Consider the following 23,546-nt stretch of genomic DNA (forward strand, 5'->3'; position numbering starts at 1 on the left):
TCAGGCGGCGGCGGCAAATGCCGTCGAGAAAAAAAGATGGCACTTCAACAGACTCCTGGAGGCGCCGGGTACGCAGCGACGTCACGCGACGAGAACGTAACTGCGCGATGACGTCCCGCGACGAAAACGTATCTGCGCGATGATGTCACGCGACGGAAACGTAACTGCGCGATGACGTCACGCGACGAAAACGTAACTGCACGATGACGTCACGCGGCGATTGACGTCATCGGGGCAAAGCGTCATCGCGACGAGAAGGCGTCATTCTCCCCACCCAGCCGGCGGCGGCGGCTGCCATTGCTGTGCGGTTTAAAGGTCCTCGCTTTCGCGTCGCTTGTTAGACACCACCAATAACGACACCAAGAGCACGCGACGCGGGATAGCGTCGACAAGATGGACTTCAACAGACTGATTTCGGAAGCCTCTAAAAACAAAGAGTCCGTCCGCACCGAGGTATGTTGTTAAGGGGACCCGCGTTGTCCCCGTCGTCCCCAACTCCCCCTGCCGCTCGCCTCGCACCAGATCCTGCGGAGGTTTCGGGCAAGGCGCGGGGTACGACCGCCCGAACCAGGCCTCGTGGTTCAACGTCGGTTTTTGTGGCTCTTACCCGCGTTAGACTGAGAAATGTTATAGTTTTTGAAGCGCCCAAGTCAGCAAAAAAACTTAAATTTTATTTAAATTTTAATGCCTTTTTAGGGTGCCACGGTGGCGATATGTTAAATACCTCGACTGGTGTTGGCGTGGATTTTTCTGCGGATACTCCAGTTTTTTACTCCACATTTTAAAAACGTGCGTTCCGAGTATTTGCCTGCTATACATTTCCATATGATAAGCCACTCGGTTGAGATGTCTTTATGGCCAGGTCGCTTCTGAAAAAAATATATATAACTCAGTGGGCCTTACCTGGTGAAATCAAATAGTATAGACACGGTGGCGTCGTGGTTGGTGGCACCGCGCTATGAACATCCGCCCGAGTTAATTTACCGTCCACGGCAAACCTCAGTGGCGAGTGATAGATGGACTTTACCTTTAATTGAGACTGACCAGCGTGGTTGAATACGGTTCAACCACCCCCATGACCAGGGGTCGGCAGCCGACGGCTCCGGAGCAGCATGCGGCTGTTTAAGGATTACTTCGTGAGGTTATTTATTAACAATTCCAATGTATAATGCGCATTCCATCCAATGATCCGAATGCGCAATGCATGAAAAGCAGGAAACTAAACAGAACCAGGGCAACCGACCAAACTAAAGAGGGAAGGCTCAGTTTAAAGAGATGGGGTTTTCAAAGCAGGCATACATCTCCCTACTCTGCCTGATTTCAAGTGGAAAGGCGTTACATAGTTTGGGTGCCACGCTAACAAAAGCACGATCACCAAAAGAGCGCAACTTAGACCTGGGTGGACCGTCTCGTGTTCACATTAATTGCGGCTCTTGAAATTTTCATTTTTTTTAACGAATTCAAAAGGAAATGACTTCTCTGGTTATTTTGCTTACCGACCCCTGCCCGTGACCAACACCGCGTGGGGTGAGGCCCTCATCCAGCAGTGGAGTTACAGTACAGCAAATTGTTTCACGTGTCCTTTTGGATAACGCGCGGGAACACAAGCCTCATTAAATCAGATTATTTTTCTTATTTTTTAAAATGCTTCGCTGGCTGCAGACATCGGTATTAAGCTTCGTTGAAAAGAACAAAAACTTTTCAATTGCGATCACGCCCTGAATCACGTAATGAAACATATGGTAGTGATGTCATTCCACATCAACTAACATCACTGCAGCGCCATGATACGATGGACCGGAGGAATTTTTGTCGCCTTTTCCGCTAAATACTTTTTTTTTACGAGTGGAAGGAAACTATGAGAAACCCTACAGGCGAGAACACTGAAACTGCTAAGTAAATAGCCAGTTTAACAAAAAGCAACTTGCTGTTCTACCTACTACAGTCCCTCCCATTACTCAGCAGGATGTCTCGCTATGTCCATTTCATTATGAACCACCACCCCATGGCCAAATTCTACTGAAGTTTCGGCTATGACCCAGGAAACAGTGGGCTGTCGGCATGGACCACGCAGTTATTGTCCTCAGGAGGTCATGGATGTATGGTTTGCCCACTTAGTCGCCATAAGCTCTGTTCTTATTACTGCTGGATGAAACCTTTCCATGCCATAATCATCCCTCATGAGGCCGTGATGCCAGTCCATCTCACTCCTGCACATGAATCTGTCTGCATGGCTGCGTTTCCACCATGATCATATCAGGTATTCTGTTCCTTTGGTCGGCATTCCGTCACTAGTATTATCTATTGGCCATTGTCCATTTTAGCGATCTGTCCACATAAGCAGGGTTGGCATAAAGAGTTACATTTCTAGGTTTGTGACATTTGCTTTTTATTATGTGTGGTTTACACTGGTTGATGTCAGTCAAAAAGCAATAAAACGTATCATACCTTCCGTCAAGTAAAAAAAACATTCTCTATGGAGCATTTTTTAGTGGACGTGGCACTCGAGGCAGCTTACTATTGCTGTATGCATTTCTTTTAAGATAAACTCGCTTAAAAGTCAATATTAAGGGCTGTTAATGGCTCCAACCTGTGTACTTGTGTGAAAGGGTGGCAGTCATGAACAGATCACTTATCTGGCATGTACTTTGCCAAAAAAATACGATATATGCGTCGAATTTATACCGAGGCTCCAATACTGTTCGGGTGTCTGGGGATGTTTGTTAATTTTATTAAAAGTACATTTAATTCTATCACTAGACCACCCCTTTCTCCTCGCCACGTAATTTTGCAAAGCTTGTGATTAATTTCTAGAAACACGCTTGGAATATTGAGCACATTATAAGAGGAAGACTTCCTGCCTTAATGTCAGTCTGATCTTAATCACCGTTACGTACAATTTAGTTTTTCTGTGCATTTCAACAAAAACACGGAAGCAGTTCTGCTTTCTGTATTAGAAATTGGCCCCGAAAAAGGTGACAACATGAAGTGATTTTTTTCCCCCCACTGCATTTGCCAGCAGATTGTTCCCCCATTAGCATTTGGTTTGGACATTTGCAACAGACGCTACAATGGCAAGCTGCTCCTGCGGTGCCACGTGTGCTGAAAATTGCACTGTAGGGATTTTCAAATGTTATGGAACATCTCAATGTATATTCGGATTGTACAGTGGTCCCTTGGTTTATGATGCCATCGATTTATGATATTTCGGTTAACGATCCGCATCTTATTGGGTCCCATTGTTTCTATTAATGATACCTTTTCGGTTAACGATATGTTTTCGACCAATCGGAGCGCTCCTAAGTGGACTCAGCAATCATCGACGCCCTTCTATAAGCGGTTTGAGAGCAACTGGCTCGCTTTTAAACTTCTCCATTTACCCCTTAAGCCATCCCATCTTCTTAGCCTAAGGTAAAACATTTTTAATTTGTGCTCTATTTATGCACATTTGTACGCTCCGTTTATGCATTATTTATCCATGTTTCTATTAAAAATAATGCTTTCATGTTCTAATAACGTTTATTTATTAAAATTACGTATTTAAGTTTGATAAACTTTGTTTTTAGGGTGAAAAAGGTCTGCTTCCGATCGTGTTGGAACAAATTAAGCCTTTAACATGTATTTCCTACATTCGATGAACATTAATTTTAATTAACGATGGTTTTCATGGAACCAATTAATATGGTTAACCGAGGGACCACTGTACACGCATCAGAGAGCTACACAGCACAAGCGGAAACATCCACGCAATAATCAAAGATTTGTTATTTGACGTCTCTTGACCAAAATGAGCCAGTGGAATGCCACAGATGTAACATCTTCCCGAGCTTACAAATCTTAACCTTAATCCTTCACTCAAAATGTAACCTATTGTTCATTAGTCCAACATTTAGTCTTAACTAACCTAACCCCATTACTCAACCATATAGTTAACTGAAGCGTGAGTGACAACCCAAAATATGGGCTTTATCTTCAATTACTACTGTAACACTTTGATCTGCTGATCTGTAATACAATAAGAATTATTTAATGCTTTCGATTTAAAGCTTTCGTGACTGCAGGGATTCATCTTCTTGGTTCTTTCGGTAAAGTCATGTAGAAGGGAAATAATAAAAATAAAACATAATAAAATACAATTCTCACTAAGCTGCAGTGGCTCTGCCTTGGGCTGCAGTAGCTCTCGCTATACAGTAAAACCGTGGATTGCGAGCATAATTCGCTCCGGAAACGTGTATGTAATCCAAAGCACTCGTATATCAAAGCACTCGCATATCAGTTGTGATCACGTGACGCTCGGCAGACAAAGCGTATACACGTTCAACTCGTATTTCAACACCTCGCTCGTTTATCAAATTAATATTTATTAAAAAATTTTGCTCGTCTTGCAAAACATTGGCAGACCAAGTTACTCGCAATCCAAGGTTTTACTGTATTCCTACCTCAGCAGTCCGCCTGCTGTATTTGTTCACCTGAGGACGATTGCTTGTGTTGCGATCGAAACGTCGTGATTTTTTATCATTTTATAATTTTTCTATCTACGTGACTTTACCGAAATAACCAAAGAATGAAGTTACACTCATCTAATCCTATTATACCGTTATCAACGGATGTCAATACTATTACCTGTGTTTTCATTATTCTGCTATGGTGTCTTTATGTAGTTATCTGTTCTGACAACATAGATTAGGCTGTGGCTATCCTTTGTCTCGTGTAAAGTAGTTTAAAAATGAAAAATGGGTCGTTTACATGTTAAGTGGGGCATTGCCAAACTGCAGCAGCTGCACCTACTTGAATGACAAGAAGGATTAGCATGCCTTGGATGCTTTGAGCGTTGCATAATCGGTTGCAAAAAACGTTTTGCTAAAATAAGCATTGACCAGGGCTTGCCTCCTGTTTTTTTAAAATTCCTATTGCTGTGACCAATATCTATATTTAGTGCTTTTGTACGAAGATAGCTTTCCTTATACAAAATTACGGAGTCTCCTTTCACAGTTTTTGTTTTTCCAACATTTGTTGAGCATATTTTTGAGGTATCTATAAATGTATTTATTGCCTCTATAGAATCACATTGTGATGCATTGCCTCCAATAGTGTTCTAGCAGTCTGAGGAACATGTGCATGCAAAGAGGTAATTGTATTCATGGCTAGTGGGGTCTCGTGGTTAAGACGCCATACCAACATCAAGTTGTCCCGGGTACAAATCTTGGCCACGATTCCAGCATCGGCGGTATACAATTTTAACCTGGGCCTCCCATAAGACATTTCAGCCTTCATTAAGTATCTGATGTTATATGTGAACATTGGCACTGGGAAGATAAACATGCTGGCCACATTTCCCTCTTGTGTGCCATTTCAGCCTTACAATAAAAACAATAAACATGTAATTTACAAAGCTTCCTACAGACAGGTTCACGAACGGACTTGCTGTACTATCATTGCCTGGCCACATTCCCATTCAACATGGTTTGAGAGTTTCACAAGTGTGCATTATCGGCGGCCGACGCTTATCTCCAAACTGTTGGATTGCAAGCTTGTGCAATCTTAGTAGGTGCTCTCCTCAAGCACCCCCCCCTACACTGTATGAAACTAAACATGGCATCTGTGTGTGTTTGTTTGTTTGTGTGAGAAGAAGAGGTATAGCCTGGCTGTGGGCCCCCCAAAGAGAGACCCCAAAGTGAAGGGGGTGCAGTCTGCAGCTGTGCAGGCCTTCCTCCGTCGAAGAGAGGAGGACGAACGTAAAAAAGGTGAGTGTACGAGACAATGGTTACTGAAATACATGGGTACATTTTCCAGTAGATGGCACCAAGGTTGGAGCATGTGACTCACGATTTGGAAGGGTATGAGTTACAATGCTGGTCAGGGGTTGACTCCATCCCTTACTCTTTGCAGGATCAATTAAATTAGTTTCTTTGTGAGAAGCCAACAGTGGTTGTCATGGATAGACTGGCTTTTGCCATGAGATTGTGGAATTCCTATAGCCAACTCAGGCTCACCAATGGAAGTGAGGGGACCACTCGTGCACAATTAAATGGGGAGGCCATTTTCACTCTATTAATTATGCATGATGCAATACATTATTATGTTTTTTTAAAACAAATCAAACACTGCATTCTTACGTTATGAAAGTTATGTTTGTAAGGTAGGTGTAGGTAGCCTTTGTTTGCATTGACCCTTTAATATATTTAAGATTGTTGAGAGTACACGGAAATGACAGCTGTCTTGCAGTGCAGACCAAAAAGTCAGTCTACCACGATTGCATTTTCACAAAGTGGTCCTCATTTGAATCACCTCCGAGGGGTGAAGGGGCTGGGTCAGATACCTGACTGGTATTTGAACACGTAATCTTACAATTCCGATGAATGCACTTCAACCATATCAAATTATATGGAAGTTCCCAGTACAGTTTAGTGCAGAATGTATAAAGGATTAGTTCTCTTGACAATCCACTGCTGGATGAATGTCTTCCCACCCCGTGTGGGCCATGGGAGTTGTTTCACTATACTTGACCACACTGGCCAAAAGATGAGGAGCATAGTATAGTATAACAATGGATTTTACTGCTCTGCTTTTGGCCTACATTGTATCCACGCAGCAGCCTATAACACCTGCTTTATTCTCGGTGGGCATACATCCATGCACTATCCAGGTTAAAATTCTGGTTAGCTTCCTAAATCAACATAACACTAAGTAAAAAAATAACCCAAAGCAAAGCAGATGGTGCCACACTAACATAGTGCATTTCCATGTAAAAAGTTTTTATAATAATCTTGGTTATCCTGTGTAAATAAGTTTTATATATATTGTGTTATTTATATTAATGCTGCCATGGAACTAACTCGTTTGTGCGCCCAGCCGTGGAGGATGAGAAGCGTAAGGCGGAGCTGCTGGCTAAGCGCAGCGAGCTTAATACCACGCGCAAGGCCCGGGCGATGGCATCACGAACCAAGGACAACTTCCATGGCTACAATGGCATCCCCGTCATCGAGAAAGAAAAGCCCACTCGACAGCAGCGGGAAGGGGAGCAGCACCAGAAGAACAAAGATCACGAAAAGCACTGCGCTAGCGACTCGAGTGACGGCGACAGACGCAACGTGCTTATCAAGCACTCGGTGCAGGAATCGGCCACCACCTCCATTCCTGCCAAACGACCGCGATATGACTCCGGCGCACCAGCACGGAGCCAGGAGCGGGTTCCGGGGGGTGTGGAAACGTCCAGGGATAAGACGAAAAAGGTGGCAAAGGCACAGTCTAAGGCGGCGCCATCGCTGAGCTTCATGGAGCTTCTGAAGTTGGCGGAGAAGAAGCAGCATGAGCCCGTGCCGCTTGTACCGAAGGCGCCGCCTGTCAAGAAGGAGGTCGATATCAACGGACTCACACAGCTGGAGGTCCGGCAGCGGGAGTACCTGGATACTGTCCTCAAAAAGAGGGAAAAGGGACAGCCTAGTGACAAGAAAGAAACCAAAGAGGACAGCAGGGACGGCAGGGACGGCAGGGATGGCAGGGATGGCAGGGACGGCAGGGATGGTAGGGACACCAGGGATGGTAGGGACACCAGGGATGGTAGGGACACCAGGGATGGTAGGGACACCAGGGATGGTAGGAACGGTAGGGACATCAAGAATGGTAGGGACGGTAGGGACACCAGGGACGACAGGAATGGCAGGGATGATAGGGACAGCAGGGACAGCAGTGGCAAAGAGGGCAGCCGGGGGCATGCCTCTGCAGGGAAACCTGCACCAGAGGGTAAGGCTGCCCTGCCGGTAAGACTTAATGGCTCATCATCTGCTGGTGCCAAGGTGAGCCGGCCCTCGTCATCATCGTCACCATCGTTGGCATCATCAGCAAGCCTTAAAGGGTCCAGCAAACCTGTGATTGTGAAGCAGACACCAGACAAAGAGAGCGGGATTTTAGGTCTGTCCAAGCAGAGCATTGATCAGGAACCACGTTCCAAGACCCAACAACTACCCAGAATTTCGAGTAAACCTCCCCATGGCAGCAGTAAGCCCATCAGCAATTCGTCAGCAAGACCGAGTGTTGAGCGCCAGGGAATAAAGCCGGGATCCAGCCATGGACAACCGGGGTCCAGCCAGGGACCACCGAGGCCTGCCCAGGGACCAGCGAGGCCTTCCCAAGGACTACCGAGGCCTTCCCAGGGACTACCGAGGCCTGCCCAGGGACCCAGAAAAGCAGCCGGTCCGGCTCAGGCACCAAAGCAGGCAGAGCCACGGAGGTTCGATACTGGACCCAGGCTGGGAGTGCGGCTATCTGGGCCCCACGAGGGCTCGGGAGGAGTTGTAGGGAGCCAGCCACGGTGCACCGTGGTGTCGGAGACCGTGTCCACCAGAGACTTGGCGCAGAAGCAGCAGGAGAGAGCGGCCGCGCTGGCGGGCCGGAGCCTCTCGCGGGGGCCACAGCAAGGCGCGACCATGCCCTCGAGAGGGCCACCGCCAGGAGGGCCCATGGGCAGAAAGCCTGGACCACCCATGGCCTATCGAGGTGAGCTCCCCAGCAAGATTGTTATGCTAGTTACGTGTTAAGAGGCTGAGCTGTGGATTCAAGGGTTGATGGCAGAGATGAGCAGTGTAAGTGATGTAATTTAAATGTGTAATTTCATTTCCTTTGTAATTGTTAATTACATTTCACACCTCAAAGTAATTGGCCGTTTGTATTTAAATTATACTGAATATGGATGATGGATCATTTGTCTACTCTATATTATTCCAGTATGTAATTTAAATGGCTTTTCCCATCTCTGATTCATAGGTTGTCGATTTTTGATTTGCTGGGCCAGCAGGTTTAGTAATGCCTGATGGCCAGGAGTCAGCTGATAAACTTTGAACTAATTTGTTTAGACCCTTAAAGTGTTCCCACTTATTCCAGAGTTGGTCTGCTCTGGATACCCTGGAGGAAAATGCTTTTCTCCCCATGCGAAGGACTCATAAAAGAGCATTATCCAAACATGAAAATGGAAATTCAAGACCCTCGTGAAAAATAGTGTGCGCATGGGGTGTTTTTGACCTCTTTTGGTGGCCCTGACCCAGTAGTATATATCCCACCTTCCTATGGCAGAGCCAGTATATCTGATTGGAAACTACTTCTGACAAAGCGATACACATTTGTATTAACATCATGAGGATAATAGGTTAGACAAAATTGGAACTCGTAACCTTGAGATCGTCAATCAGGCGCTGTAACTAGTGAGTCATGGTGTGGGGAATCCTCATCCAGCAGTGGATTTAAATACTCATTCCATGTCGATTGTGGTAGTAAACACATGTTCGTTTGCTGGTCGGTGTGGATTGGTGAGAGTGGAGAGCACAGTGCAGTACTCCATTGTTTTGGTTCAGTGCCACCCACGTAGGCCCGCAGCAGTCTATAACACCTGTTTTGTGCATGGCAGTAGCAGATCCAAGCGCTATCCAGGCTCAAGTTTGCTTAGATTTCATAATCTGATGAAGTGGTGAGATATAAACTACCTCGGCTGGTATACAGGAGGTCGTGGGTTCGATCCCAACCCTTGATGCCTGTATATTTAGAGTTTGCGGTGTCTCTCTCCCCGTCTTCGCGTGGTTTTATCTCCGGATGCTCCAGTTTTTCCCTCCACGTTTTAGAGCATTTGGCTGTTATACATTTGCACGTAATAAGCCACTTTGTTGAGTTATTATTTGTGGCCAGTTCGCTTCTGAAAAAAGAGCTATATAGCTCAGTGGCGCCTTACCTTTTAAAATAAAAAGTTAAATTAGTTTTTAGTTTATTCCTGGTGATTTGACCACAAGCGTGTGTGAATGTATTTCATTAGGGCCCCCTCCTGGGATGGCACCCCCTCATCGGCGGCGGATTGAGGATGACGAGGAGGAGGAGGAATATGACTCGGAGATGGACGACTTCATCGACGACGAAGACGTGCCTCAGGACGACATCTCGCGACATATCAAGGAGATCTTTGGCTATGACCGCAGAAAGTAGGTGTACGCACACGCTTAAGAAAAAAGCCAACTGCTATGATGTAACGATTATTTGCAATACATACCATAAGATTTTTGTGGTGCTTATGTCAGGCGATATATTGCAGTTTTTTTCAGATCATGAAAACCCTTGTTTGTGCATGCTTATTTTGTGTGTTTGTATGTATGCGTGTGGTTTTGTATATTTGTATGTTGGGAGTGGTCGTGTCGTGATGACAAATATCTGAACCTGTCCTGGGCCCCCTCGAGGTTGACTGAGCCTCAAATTAGTACCTGTTGTAGTGTTTACACCAGCAACTGGGAGACGGAAGGGTGTGTGGTGCTGGCTCTATGCAATGCAATTGCTGCTGCAGTTGGGGCAATTTGCTTCTGAGGCTTTGGGGGAAAAGAGCTTTGCTTGCATGTCATGTTAGGAGAGACCCCTAACATGATGGGCTGATGATTTAAACTTCATCATAGAACGCCTTTACCTGCTGGCCACGTGTCATTTGGTAACGTTTTGTGTCACTTGTCACAGGTGGGCCGGAGCCCCACGGATAAACAGAGTTTGGGAAATTCTGCTCAATATCTGGGGTTATTCGTGGTCACACCTGAATAAATGAGTGATTCCCCAGTTGGGACCCCAGATATTTGTCACTGGGGTACCCATGCCCCCTGTTTACCCTGAAATAAGTGGAGTTTGTATGCATGTCCGTGTGTGTAAGCATTTGTCTTTTCAATCCGTTTTATTATGTGTGTTTTCATAACGCAAATTAGATATACTGTGATGAATGTATTAGGGAACATATCTTTTTATAACACGAATGCGAATTGGATATAACGCGATTGAGTGAACAGAATTACGTCGTGAGAGTAGGAATAAGCAGCATCACACAAGGCGGGATACTGCTGGTTGCTACCGACGCGCCTCAGTCTTTGTTCAGCCTATATATGTGTAGAGGTGGTACGTGCTGGGGGGGAGGATCGTGAGACAGCGCGTAGTGGGTGGCTACATCACGGTCCGCAGGCAGGTGTCCACATCGCGGTCCGCATAGGCCCCGCCCCCTGGCGCGGAGGGCTATGTAAGGCGATGCGCAGCAGCGCTCGGGGAGTCGTCAACCAGTGAAGAAAGAAGACGGAGCAAGAGATAGGGCCCTGAGACCCCTAGCCCCGCTGCCCTTGTAAGGGCCGGGACTCTGTGCGGCTCAGTGGCAAGACCTTGGGGATCACGGCCTGACGCCCTTATAAGGGCCGAGCTGTGTGACCCAGGGGTCGAGACCCGTACCCTGGCTAGGACGGGTCAGATAGCCTCCCCTAGGAAGCACGTAGCCGGAGGGCCTGAGAGCGTAGCCGAGTTAGGCACGCGTAGCGTAGGCTGTATCTCGGCTGTATCTGTTACTGTTGTGTTAGTGTTAATAAACAAGTGCTGCCCCGTCAACTCGTCTCCCGCCGTATGTAAGATATTACAACTGGTGTCAGAAGTGAAACTGTCTTCAAAATATGGATACTAGGAAGACTAATCGTACTCACGAGCGAGACCGGGAAGACGACCACGAAGTGCCGGGCCAGCAAGCTTCGGGAGGAGAGGAGGAGGAGCTGCCGACACCGCAGCACCTTTCGGGGACGCCCGACGCTCCACTCGGGTCCGACACCGGACTCCAGGATGCGCACTCTCGCCTGGCGGAGCTGCTACTCGCCGCGGCTTCCATTTTGGCGGAAATCACGGCATCTGGAGGAGGAAGGACGATGGCGAGCGTGGAGGAGCAAGACCGGGCGCGGGCTCGCTCCAGCACCGCGCCGCACGCCGAAGATTCCCGCCAAACTACGCTTCGCGCCTCGAATATTGAAAATGGCGGCATTTTTACGGATCGTCCGTCGATTGGCGGGAACCGCGACCACCATGTGACCGAGGAACTCCACTCTTCGCCGCCCGCGTCATCGGCGCGCGCCAAAAGTCGCCACGAACAACCCATAGATGGGGCCGCCATTTCTCACAGCGACGGCGCAGCGCGGGAAAGTCATCTATCGGAAGACGACCAGGTGTTTCAACAACGACTTCCTGCGTTGACGGCCTTCAAAGCTGAGGGGGTGACTGGGGAGCCTTCCAGCGGAGATTCCTCGCCCATCAGGAAATGTCAGGGTGGTCTGATGCAACGGCGCTACGTGCGTTACCAGCGACGCTGGACGACGACGCACTCGCCGCCTTCAGATCCACCCCAAGATCGGGCCGCTCCACACTCCAAGCCGCGCTACGCCTCATGGCCAGGGTCTATGGGCCACCCTCGGCCTGCCGCCACCAATTCTACGATCGACGGAAAGGTGACACGGAAACTCCACTCGCCTACCGCACAGCGCTGCTTGCCCTCGCGGACGCCGCCTTTCCCCGCATGGATGAGGAGGGGAAGGACGCGATGGTGACGGAACAACTGCTGGCGTTGGCGCAGGACCTGGGGGTCCCTATCAACGTGGTGGACGAGGTAGACATTTGTTCCTTGCGGGTTGCTACGAGTATCCATGCACACGAGGTCCTGAAACGGAAGCGGACGGTCGTCTGTGCATCAGCCGCGGTTTCAACACCTACCTCGGCAGACGGCGACCCCCAAGTCGTTCTACCTCGGGAAGAGGCCTTCGCCACGGTGAGACCGGGGGTCTGGAGGTCGTTCGCCCCTGCGATCGGGCCGCAAGCTGGAGCAACCGAAACCTGCGACGTCTCTCGTCATGTGTTACAACTGCGGCCTTCGCGGCCACGTTGCATCCGGGTGCCGGGCTCCGCGTCAGCGCGCCACGGGACCTCGTCTGGACGACGACCAAGGCCCAAAGTCATCCCAGCTACCCCCGGTAAGTTGCGGCACTACACATGCTCGGTCCACATACACGTCGCACATGGGTCGCCGCTTCGCGGCGGAGGGAACACGCATGGGGGCCGCGGGTTCAGTTCGGCGAGGGGGGTTCGTACAGGGGCTGGGAGCGGCCCAATGATCCGAGCTGGCCCACAGGGTAGTGGCTGCGTCGGCCGGGTCGTCCTTAGTTACGGGGTTTATAGACGGAGTTGAGGTCCGGGTGCTGGTTGACACGGGCGCGTCGGCAACTATCATTTCAGACCTTATTTATAACATTCTCCCCGTCCAATGTCGACCCCTGCTCCCGGTAGACGTGCCATGTTATGCGGCGAACGGGGGCTCCTTGGGTATTGTCGGGCAGATTCGGGCGACCATTTGCATCGGGGATATTAAATTGGCGGGACCTGTTTTTGTCTCTTCTTCCCTGGCGGTTCTATGTTTATTGGGCACAGACTTTTTGGCTAAAATGCCGATTAAAATTCTCGTCAATCAAGGGTGTATCGAGCTCCCATCGGGTCGCCGTATAACATTTTTATCGACCCCTACCAAACTACGCACGGTTTGTGCGACGGTCCAAGCGCTGGAAACCCAGACAGTGCGCGTACCCCCGGGATCGCAGATGCTGGTACCCCTTCGGTTACGGAAACCCTTGGGGGTGGATACGGCGGGGCAGGGCGTGCTGTTGGGTCCGTCGAACAAAGCTGTTGGGGGTTTGGACTTGGCGGTGGCTCAGACGATGGTATGGGCGGACAGGGACCCATTCGTCATGGTTTTGAACGCGGGGTCGCGGCCAGCCGTCATTCCACAGGGCACCGTGCTTGCTCACGCGGCGCCGGTGCCCGTGGATGAGCAGCTCATTGCGCACGTTGATTCCACTCCGGGTCCGCATCTTCAATCGGGGGAAGATCAACAGTGGTTGGACTCATTGTGTGCTGGCTCCAGAAACCTGTCCAGTGTGCAATTGGGGGCGCTGCGCGCCCTGCTACTCGAATTTTCTGACGTGTTCAGCAAACATAAATATGATATTGGGTGCACTGACCTGTTACGCCACCACATTGAGACGGGTGATGCGGCCCCAATTCGGCAAAATCCTTTCCGGTTAAGCCCAGCCGAGAAGGAACATGTGCAATCGGCTGTTACTGACATGCTGTCCGCCGACATCATTTCGCCCTCATCCAGTCCATGGGGAGCTCCCATCGTGCTTGTTAAGAAACACGACGGATCCTTGCGGTTTTGTGTTGATTTCCGCCGCCTTAATAAGATCTCGGTGGCTGACGCGTATCCGCTCCCCAGAATGGACGAATCCCTGGATGCTTTAGCGGGGGCACGTTTTTTTTCGACGTTAGACCTGCTATCGGGATTCTGGCAATTGCCCCTCGATGAGGAGTCGAAACCAAAGGACCGCCTTCCGAACACCGGTAGGCCTATTTCAGTTTAATCGGTTGCCCATGGGACTTCATTCCGCTCCCGCGACGTTCCAGAGGCTAATGGAATTGGTTTTGTCGGGCCTCCAATGGGATACCTGCTTGATTTACCTTAATGACCTCATCGTTTTCAGTCGAACTTTCGAGGAGCACCTCCAACGCTTGAGGGGGGTGTTCCTCAGAATGCGATCTGCTAAATTAAAGTTTAAACTGGGAAAATGCCACCTACTTCGGGAATCGGTACGGTACTTGGGGCACATTGTGGGCCGCTCGGGGATCTCCACCGATCCCGCTAAGACACTCTGTCAGTTCATGGCCGACGCCCACTTCAGTTACTGAGGTCCGCAGTTTCATTGGATTTGCCTCCTACTACCGCTGCTTCGTTGAGCACTTTGCCACCATAGCCAAACCCCTGCATGCTTTGACAGCGAAAGGGGTGAAGTTTCGCTGGGGGCCGGAGGAGGAGGCCGCGTTTTGCTCCCTTCGGGATGCCTTGGTGAGTGCTCCACCCTTGTGTTACCCTGATTTCACCAAATCATTCCTGCTTGACACGGATGCCAGTAACACGGGTATTGGGGGGGTGCTCTCACAGGTGATCGGGGGAGTCGAACGTGTGGTCGCCTACAGTAGCAGGGTTTTATCGCCGGCGGAACAGCGCTACTGTGTGACCCGTCGCGAGTTACTAGCTATCGTCTTTTTTATCCAGCAATTCAGACCGTATCTCTACAGCCGTCATTTTACTGTCCGTACGGACTACGCGGCGCTGCAATACGCGTTGCGTGTTGCCCAACCCTCGGGTCAGTTGTCACGGTGGTTGGAGGTCCTCCAGGACTACCAATTCATGACCACTTACCGTAAGGGATTGCGCCACACCAACGCTGATGCCCTGTCGCGGTTGTCGCCTCGCTCGGAATGTGCATGTCTTCTGGGATCGGCGCGTTGTAAACCCCCTGTCGCCGTCCCCACGGGAATTTTGTTCGCCGCCGCCGACGCGCCACGGGTCGACATTCCCGCTGCTCCGACGGGCGGGGACTCGTTACTCGCATTGCCTCTTATTGAGTGGGGCCGACTCCAAATGGCCGACAGCTCCCTTTTCACATTGCGTCGTAAGGCAAAGGGTCCCGAGGGAGGGGAAAAGGGGGTCTGCTCCTGGATGGTCAAACAGGGCCTCTTTATGAGGTGGGACGGTATGTCCCGGCGACATGCGCTTGTCGTGCCGTCTGCTATGCGGGGTAGGGTCGTTCTGGCCGCTCACGAACGGCTCTTGCATTTGGGAGTTCATCAAACGCTTGCCCTGCTCCAGCGGGACTACTATTGGCCGGGTATGGGGAGTGATGTGGCGAACATACTCAAGGGGAGTGTGGGGTGCACCCAACGAAAATCGCCGCCCATTGCGGCCAATCCACCGCTACAGTCTATTCAAGTCTCGCACATAAACGAACTCGTTGCACTGGATATCTTGGAGCCCTTTCCGGTAACGCCTCGGGGTAACAAGTACCTGCTGGTTGGCGTGGAATACTTCACTCGATGGCCCATGGCGTGGCCGCTCGCCAACCAGTCGGCGGCGGCCGTGGCGGACGCCTTTGTCCAGGGCTATGTCTTGGACAAGGGTGCCCCCGAACGCTTGCTGACTGACCAGGGAAAGAATTTTTCGGGCGTTTTGTTACGAGAGGTGTGCGATCTTTTGGGTACCAAAAAAGTGCGTACCTCTCCGTACCACCCACAGACTGATGGGATGGTGGAGCGGCTCCACAGAACGATTACATCCATGTTATGCCAACAGGTGTGCGAGGCTCAGGTTGATTGGGACTTGCAGGTCCCTGGTGTCCTCGCCGCGTACAGGATGGCCCCCCACGCGGCGACAGGGTTTTCCCCATTTTATCTTATGTACGGTCGGGAGGCCGATCCGCCCATGGATGCCCAGCTGGGGATTTCCGAACCCCGTGCTAAATCTAAATTGGCCGACCATATCAAATTTAACACTGCTCAGCTAGCCGAGGCGCGGGAAGCTGCGAGGCTGAATTCGAGGTCTCGCCAGATTGCTAACGAGCGGTTGCGTGCACGGAGGGTGTACATGCACGAATGGAAACCGGGCGATAGGGCCTGGCTGCACTGCCCGCATGCGCCGTTGGCTACGTCCCCGAAACTGCTGAGGCCATGGCGGGGACCCGTTGAAGTCGTGCGTGTTGCACGACCCCAGTGCATTCAGATAAAGTGGGGAAAACGCCGTTGGTACGTTCACCCCTCCCGGCTGAAACCTTTCGCGGCGCCACATGGCCTTCCTTCATGTCGTAATGACCGAGCATGTGATGTGGCCGTTGATTCGGGGAGGGAAATGTCACCGCCTGATCCTCACATGTCTCCACCTGATCCGCTCCCAGGTGTCTCGGAACTGACGGCTGCTGACCGTCGGCAACCGGATCCCCGAGGCACGCGCGGATCTCCGAAGCCTGCTCCGTGCCTTCCTGGACTGCCGGAGCCGCCTGACGGTCAAACACGTCCTGTGCCGTACAACGGGCCGGCCAGAAGGACCCGTGCTAACTCGCGCCGCTTTTCCTGACTGGGGGGGGGGGGAGGCAGTCCCGCCGGGTCACCTCGTCACAGCGTTCCCCTTCCGTCCGTTCTAATGTTCCGTGTCAAGGGGCGAGCAGGGGTCGAGGGGACGCTGTACAGGTCGTTCTTGTATATAATTTATTGGTTTTACTCGTCGGTGTGTACATATATTCTTGTTATTACAGTTAAGGGTTCGGTTATTTATTGCGGGGTTCGCGGGGTTCTCGTTGTGGTTGGGTTGTGATTGTTAGTTTTGGTGTTACGGGGCGCACACGCGGAGAGTTTTTTTTTGCAGCCGAGCCGGCTGCGAGCTATGTGGAAGGGGGTGATGTAGACGTGGTACGTGCTGGGGGGGAGGATCGTGAGACAGCGCGTAGTGGGTGGCTACATCACGGTCCGCAGGCAGGTGTCCACATCGCGGTCCGCATAGGCCCCGCCCCCTGGCGCGGAGGGCTATGTAAGGCGATGCGCAGCAGCGCTCGGGGAGTCGTCAACCAGTGAAGAAAGAAGACGGAGCAAGAGATAGGGCCCTGAGACCCCTAGCCCCGCTGCCCTTGTAAGGGCCGGGACTCTGTGCGGCTCAGTGGCAAGACCTTGGGGATCACGGCCTGACGCCCTTATAAGGGCCGAGCTGTGTGACCCAGGGGTCGAGACCCGTACCCTGGCTAGGACGGGTCAGATAGCCTCCCCTAGGAAGCACGTAGCCGGAGGGCCTGAGAGCGTAGCCGAGTTAGGCACGCGTAGCGTAGGCTGTATCTCGGCTGTATCTGTTACTGTTGTGTTAGTGTTAATAAACAAGTGCTGCCCCGTCAACTCGTCTCCCGCCGTATTTAAGATATTACATATGCATCTCATGTGTTATCGCGGACTATGCTTTACCCTATATTACTATAATGCTATTTTTCCAGAGCTTGGTCTTGTTCAGGAACGCAACCACCGCTTTATAGGAGAACAGACTATCTGTGAGCTGTATTGACACCCAGTGGTTCTCGTTGGCAAGATGTTAACTCCCTTGCCTGGTGTGCAGGAGGTCGTGAGATTGATCCCGCCCCCTGACACCTGTTGTATATTTGGAGTTTGCGTGTTTTCCCTGTGGTTGCATGGGTTTTTCTCCTGGTCCCTCCCGTTTTTCCCTCCACATTTAGAATCAACATGCCTTTAGAGTATTTGGCCACTATACATTTCCACGTGATGAGCCACTTCGTTGCGCTATCATTTGTGGCCATATAGCTCAATGGGCCTTACCTGATAAAATAAAAATGAGTTTCTAGTTTAGTTTTTAAGCTGTCTGGGTTTATTTCCTGTCTCTCTTTCCCGCTTGCTGTGAAGGTACAAGTACGAGAGCGACTCCGTACTGCGTTCCATGGAGACGAGCTGGAGAGAACAGCAGAAGGAGGAGGCGAGAAGGTACCCACAACCCCCCACACAGGAGGCTTATTGCCATATAGGTGGAGGCCGGGGGAAATCGTAGCGCCACGTAGAGCCAGAGTTGGGTGGAGCGGTGGCGCAGTGGTTGGCAACCGCGCCATGAAGCCTGAGTTCAATTCCCTGCTGCAGTTAATATCAGTGGCGAGTGATATTTGAACCGGTCCTGTACACCCCCACCTTCAACCTGCACTGTCCAATGATATGAAGTTGGGTCAAACAACCCCCATGACTGACATGGTGTGTGGAGGTCTTCATCCAGCAGTGGGTTGCCTAAGGGCATTGAATTTAAAGTTAGTGCCTCCCTGTGCAAATGATCATTATGGCAGTGCTTGGGGCAATTTCTAGCCATTAACCAGTGTTGGAAATTCCACATTATTCCCTGGTGGGAACCAATCTCTCTGTTGGGGGACCTCTGTCTTCTCACAATCTGGTGGTTATTTTATTAAACCTGTAGGGGAAGATAGGCAGATTTGGCCTAGACTCGGATTTAAACTTGTAAACTATCAACCTTTTAGGTAAAATCAAAAATTTCTAATTCATCCACAATTATGACCGCATATTGTTATTATACCTGTATTACTATTATCTTACTAGATGACACTGAATGTTAAGTGCTGGGAATCGCAAACAAATTATTGCTTCCCCATGGTGGCATGCCGACGAATGCTGTTCTCCCCCCCCCCCGCTCTACGTGTATGTAGCTTGAGGCTGGGAGTCATGGAAGATCAGGAAGATATCAAGAAGGAGGAGGAGGAAGAGAAGAGGAGGAAAATGCTTAAAGATATGAAGAACAAAAAGTTAAAATGAAGGACACGAGAAGTTTTCTAAACAAAAGCCCAAATGCAAACACTGCCCTTCCATGCAAAACACGGTACCTGCAAAATCGTCAAGAGGTTTGCCAGGCGCTGTGGTGTTCTCAGGCTTTGGACGGACGTGTGGCGTGAACCTTCTATGCAGACAGTGCAGCGTGATGCGATGTATGGCGAAGCTCACCTTTGTCGAAGCCAGTGACGTGTTGGTTGAGTTTTGTGGGTCGGTGAGTCCTGATAACGTTACGCACAAGGATGCCCCCTTGCCTGGCAGGGAGTTGTGGTCCCACTCGAATGAAACTGGAATAGTTTCTAGTTGGCGCTCTTTACAGTAGGGGAGTTGTATTCTCTCATGCACCTGTTTTTTTCCCAGTAAGTCTAGTTTCATACCAGATGCCCAAATAGGATCTCCCTGAAAAATTCTTAACTTGGAGAGGCTTTCCTGCGCAAAGAAATTCGACCTAGAATTAACAGAGACTCAAACAAATCTAAGACTACATTAGTCAGTGAGCTCAATATATGTTCCTATTTTTTTCCTGCAAACAAAATAACCCTAAATTCACCCAATCTTTCGTGTAAGTAGGGTTGGCCTGCCACGTGTTGTATGTAGATTGTGGGGCTGCGTGGGGGCTAGGAGATGGCAGTGCTTAGTCTCTCCCCCTCATATGCTTTGTGGATTTTCTCCCAGGTATTCTGGTTTCCTCCCACATGCCAAACGTTCATTCATGGAATTGGCCAAACGACCCAATGCCATACCCTCCTAAAAAATAATACTGAGACTCATTGAAATATTTGGACAAATGTCATCAAATACAGAGCAATACAAGCGTGTCTTGCTTAACGAGCGAGATACCTTCCGCGAAAATTGGGGTGGGTGGCCAGCACCACTCCCACTCACCTTTGTCTCCCTCGTGGCGATGTTTACACACTATCAGGTACTCATTTGAGGTTGAATCGACCTAAGGGAGGCCCAGGACCAGTTCAACTAATGGTCACTGGTGTTGGCCGTCAGCGCGAGTCAAACTGCTCGCTGGGTTTGTAGCGTCGGCGTGCTAACCGTTACACCACCACTCCTCTCCCGCCATCCACCCATTACATAACCACCACGAGGCCCCCTCTCCCCGACACGGAACACAAGGAACACACAGCCCAGCTGGTAAACAAATAGCTGCGGGCCACGGTGCGTGCGCCCCCTGCCGCCATGGGACGCATATTTATCGATTGGTCTCTCACTTGATAAGCGCACATTTTGCTCGTTTTGCGAACAAATGGTTTTTAATTCAAATTGCTCATAGCTAATTTTGAAATAAAGAATGCTCGCTAAGCCAGATACCATCCCTGCGTGTCCTGGCACACTTCAACTACATCTTGTTCCTCAAGCACCCTCAGTACAGTTAATCAAGATTCCATTATTTAGTCATTTTAATTAATTCTAATGGCAGTGGCATCGGTTACATGAATTCCCATGTAACACTGAGTAATGCAATCACGCATCAGCACGACTCGGACCCAGATCAGATATTTCATTGAAAGTGGAAAATGTAGTTGTGTTATGAAGGTCTGTAACGTATATTATACTGAGATGTGTTGGCCAGTGAATATGTTTTTATTTATTCTCTTTTACTGGCCATGTAAAGAGATTGGGAGTGAAGTTTCAGTACTTCTAAGTGGTAGAAATGTTTTCTTTAGTCCATGGATGTTACTGTGAAGTCTGGTTTATCCTTTGATGAGGTCAATGTGTGATTCATCTGTGTACAAGTACCTTAATCATCACCTGTTCCAAATAGTTCCAGTTTGTATCAAACTGATTAAGTGGTGAAAACGTCAGTGGAATAAGCATGACACCCGTGTGTGTCTGTGTGTGAACTTGCTTTGCTGACATTGTGATAGCGACGGATGGTTTGTGGTGCCTGGCAACACGGATTGCCCGAGCCCAACTTCGTGTCAGTCTGGGCACGTAACGGTTTCTCTTACAAAACATGAAAGTAGTAATATTACGATTCTTGCCAAGGATATGCATCATGAACGTTTCGGCTAATTTTACAAACGGGACACTGAAAAACGACAAGAAATGGGACAAAATAGTTGATTATTGGATCGCATTCATCATGCCATTTGGTTTGAGGAGTTTTTTATTCGTTACGTTCCAGTCAGTGGAGCTATGAGAGAGAGCAGAGCCTTGGAGTTTGTGGCACTAACTCAAACTTACATGCGGTGATTTTTCTTTCCCGAAACAAGAATTGTCATTGCTTTGAACTAGCGATGTGCTCTCATTTCCGTAGGAAGTGCTGTTTCTAGCCTAGACTGTTATTGGGCAGTGAACGATGTGATGACAATTTCCTTTGTCGTTTCCTGTAACTTCACTTCCCGATGGAATAAGACCTTGACTATGGGTGAGTTATCGAATTAGAATTTAAGTAATGTGCTTATCTGATGGCTGCTGTCAAGGTCTCTGCTTTATTGCGTCATCTGCACTTGAAATGGTAAGACACAGTGCTGCGCAATTCCGACGGTAGCAACCGAGCTGTGGACTTAATGATAATCACTCAACCATAATGTTATTAATATCAACACGTGGACCAGTCTCTACAAGTGGAGACTACTGCTGCATAAGATGATCGACCAAGTGCCTAAAGCTCTGTTTCTGTGTAGGTTTTGCTATTATTTACCCCGCTATCGCCTAAAGCCAAAGCTCTGGATGTCTTTAGCAGGAGCTGTTGTGTACACAGGGCATCTCGATATTGTCTTAATTTCAGTAGAACTGCATAGGCGTGACAGCGACTGACCTGCCTTGCTACCGTATAGTATACATATATAGCGAGACTAGCTTGTTTTTAAAGGGCAGTACAGCAAGTTTGTTTCTTAGGGGTTCTGTGTTTTCCCTTTCTATGTGTCGGGTTTCTCCATGCACTGCTTTTTCTGGGGGGTTTTTTTCCTACTGGAAGTAGAATTTCTCAAAAAAGGAATTGGCCAAATCATCTCAAATTGAGACCCTCTCAAAACGGAGTCTTGAAAAACTCCGTGTGGCCTTCAAACATAATTAAAACTGTTACAAAATAATGTGTGTCCCCCCACCCCCTTTCTGTTGTGTTATGGAACCTATACAATGCAATGATCTTGTCAAGCTGATGTAAATAGGAAGCGTCTTGATGATGGGAAGTAGTTTGGAGCCGCGTGTGATTCCTGAAGGCCACGATGAATTTGGGCGACCCAGAGGGCAATCGTCACCAGCAATTGTTGCTAAGCCAGTTTTGGCTTTACAAGTTTTAGTTGCTCAACTCGGTACCAATTGTATTGAACCGTTTCCCCAACTGGGCAACTAGGTTGACAACTTACACACAGGCAAGTCACATGATAGAGGCTGTATGCTCTGTAAACGAATTATTCCTTAAACCCAATTTGCAACTAACACTTTTCACTGGCTAAACACAACTCTTGGCATAACATGCCAGTGCCATACTGTGTTGCCATAGTTGCTGGTGTTGGATGTGGTGCTGCTGGCACTTTTGCCATTCATGGCTGTATTATCGTGGCCATCAGGCTTCAACGCGGTAGCAACTTGGACAAAGTTCTGGAGTCGTGAGATAAGGAAGGTAAACGAGCTGAAGATTGTTCTCAATTGATACGAATTGGTGGATCTGGCCGGATTTCCCCCTCCGACACCAAAGACTGCAGTCATTCGCTGTATTCACGTACCTAGAAAGGGAAACTTATTTTATTTAAGATTCTACTTTACAAAAATAAGAGTTGAGTGATTATGTTTACTTGAAACAGAGTTAAGTGATTTACAAAGTAGCATTAAGTGACTGGTTGGTGCCGTGCGTCGTGGTTTATTCAAAAGCGCAAGTTCATGTCCTGGTTTGTGCTTGCCTCATAATCATCTCTTTGGGGCTGAAAACATTTGTATGAAAGTCAAGAGTGGTCATCCAAGGAAGAGAGTGGGCCCCCATCCTGGCACTGTGGAATTTCCACCAATGTCTCCGAGCCCCCGAGTGGAGATGAGCACTACCCTATGCTTAGTTGAGCAGGCAGATGCGTTGAGTCTTTGACTTAAGATGATGCAATGCGATGTGCTTTGTTCTGTGATGATTGGAAATAATCTGCCAGCCAGTCGCGTCCCCATCCAAAAAGTGACATTGTGTTGGGGTGAGTGGGTGCAATGCTTGCAATGCTATGCTGCTTGACATAAATGCATATGCCGCGACATTTATTTATTTTATCGTAAAACGAAAGAGTAAATCTATTGTACAGTACAATTGAGCATGTTTTGTGCCTGTGTGTGCTTGCAGTCTGTGTGGTTTGTCGGGAAAGAGCTTTCATGCATGATGCCGTTTCACCACATTGGTTTTCTCCATACCACTCGGTCATCAACCTTTTGAATTAGACAAATTATTTGGTGATGATGCTGCTGCGTTGCCAGTGGTGAACAAGCACAATTAACATACACAAACTAAACACATTCGTCAATAACACTGCCTGAAAAAAAACAATCGGTAACGTTTCGGGAAATGGCCCTTCATAACACACCTCTCTTCAGGTCGTTGAAAA

General features: G+C 49.1%; 1 protein-coding gene across 1 annotated transcript; it reads left to right on the top strand.

The window, feature by feature from the left end:
* Positions 1–250: 250 nt before the first annotated feature.
* On the top strand, positions 251–23,255 carry SPTY2D1 (SPT2 chromatin protein domain containing 1). Its single transcript, XM_078856954.1, has 6 exons — positions 251–453; positions 5,630–5,744; positions 6,853–8,496; positions 9,800–9,962; positions 18,091–18,168; positions 18,891–23,255. Exons 1-6 carry the CDS (start codon positions 394–396, stop codon positions 18,994–18,996), a joined length of 2,166 nt encoding a protein of 721 aa, XP_078713080.1. The 5' UTR covers positions 251–393; the 3' UTR covers positions 18,997–23,255.
* Positions 23,256–23,546: the final 291 nt, after the last annotated feature.

This window comes from Lampetra fluviatilis, chromosome 5 (genome assembly GCF_964198595.1).
Source record: "Lampetra fluviatilis chromosome 5, kcLamFluv1.1, whole genome shotgun sequence".
Lineage (NCBI taxonomy): Eukaryota > Metazoa > Chordata > Hyperoartia > Petromyzontiformes > Petromyzontidae > Lampetra > Lampetra fluviatilis.

Excerpts from the sequence above, each read along its gene's own strand:
- SPTY2D1 (XM_078856954.1), top strand. The coding sequence starts at position 394 with ATGGACTTCAACAGACTGATTTCGGAAGCCTCTAAAAACAAAGAGTCC. Across the intron at positions 5,745-6,852 it reads GGAGGACGAACGTAAAAAAG|CCGTGGAGGATGAGAAGCGT; the intron begins GTGAGTGTACGA and ends TTGTGCGCCCAG. Across the intron at positions 8,497-9,799 it reads ACCACCCATGGCCTATCGAG|GGCCCCCTCCTGGGATGGCA; the intron begins GTGAGCTCCCCA and ends GTATTTCATTAG.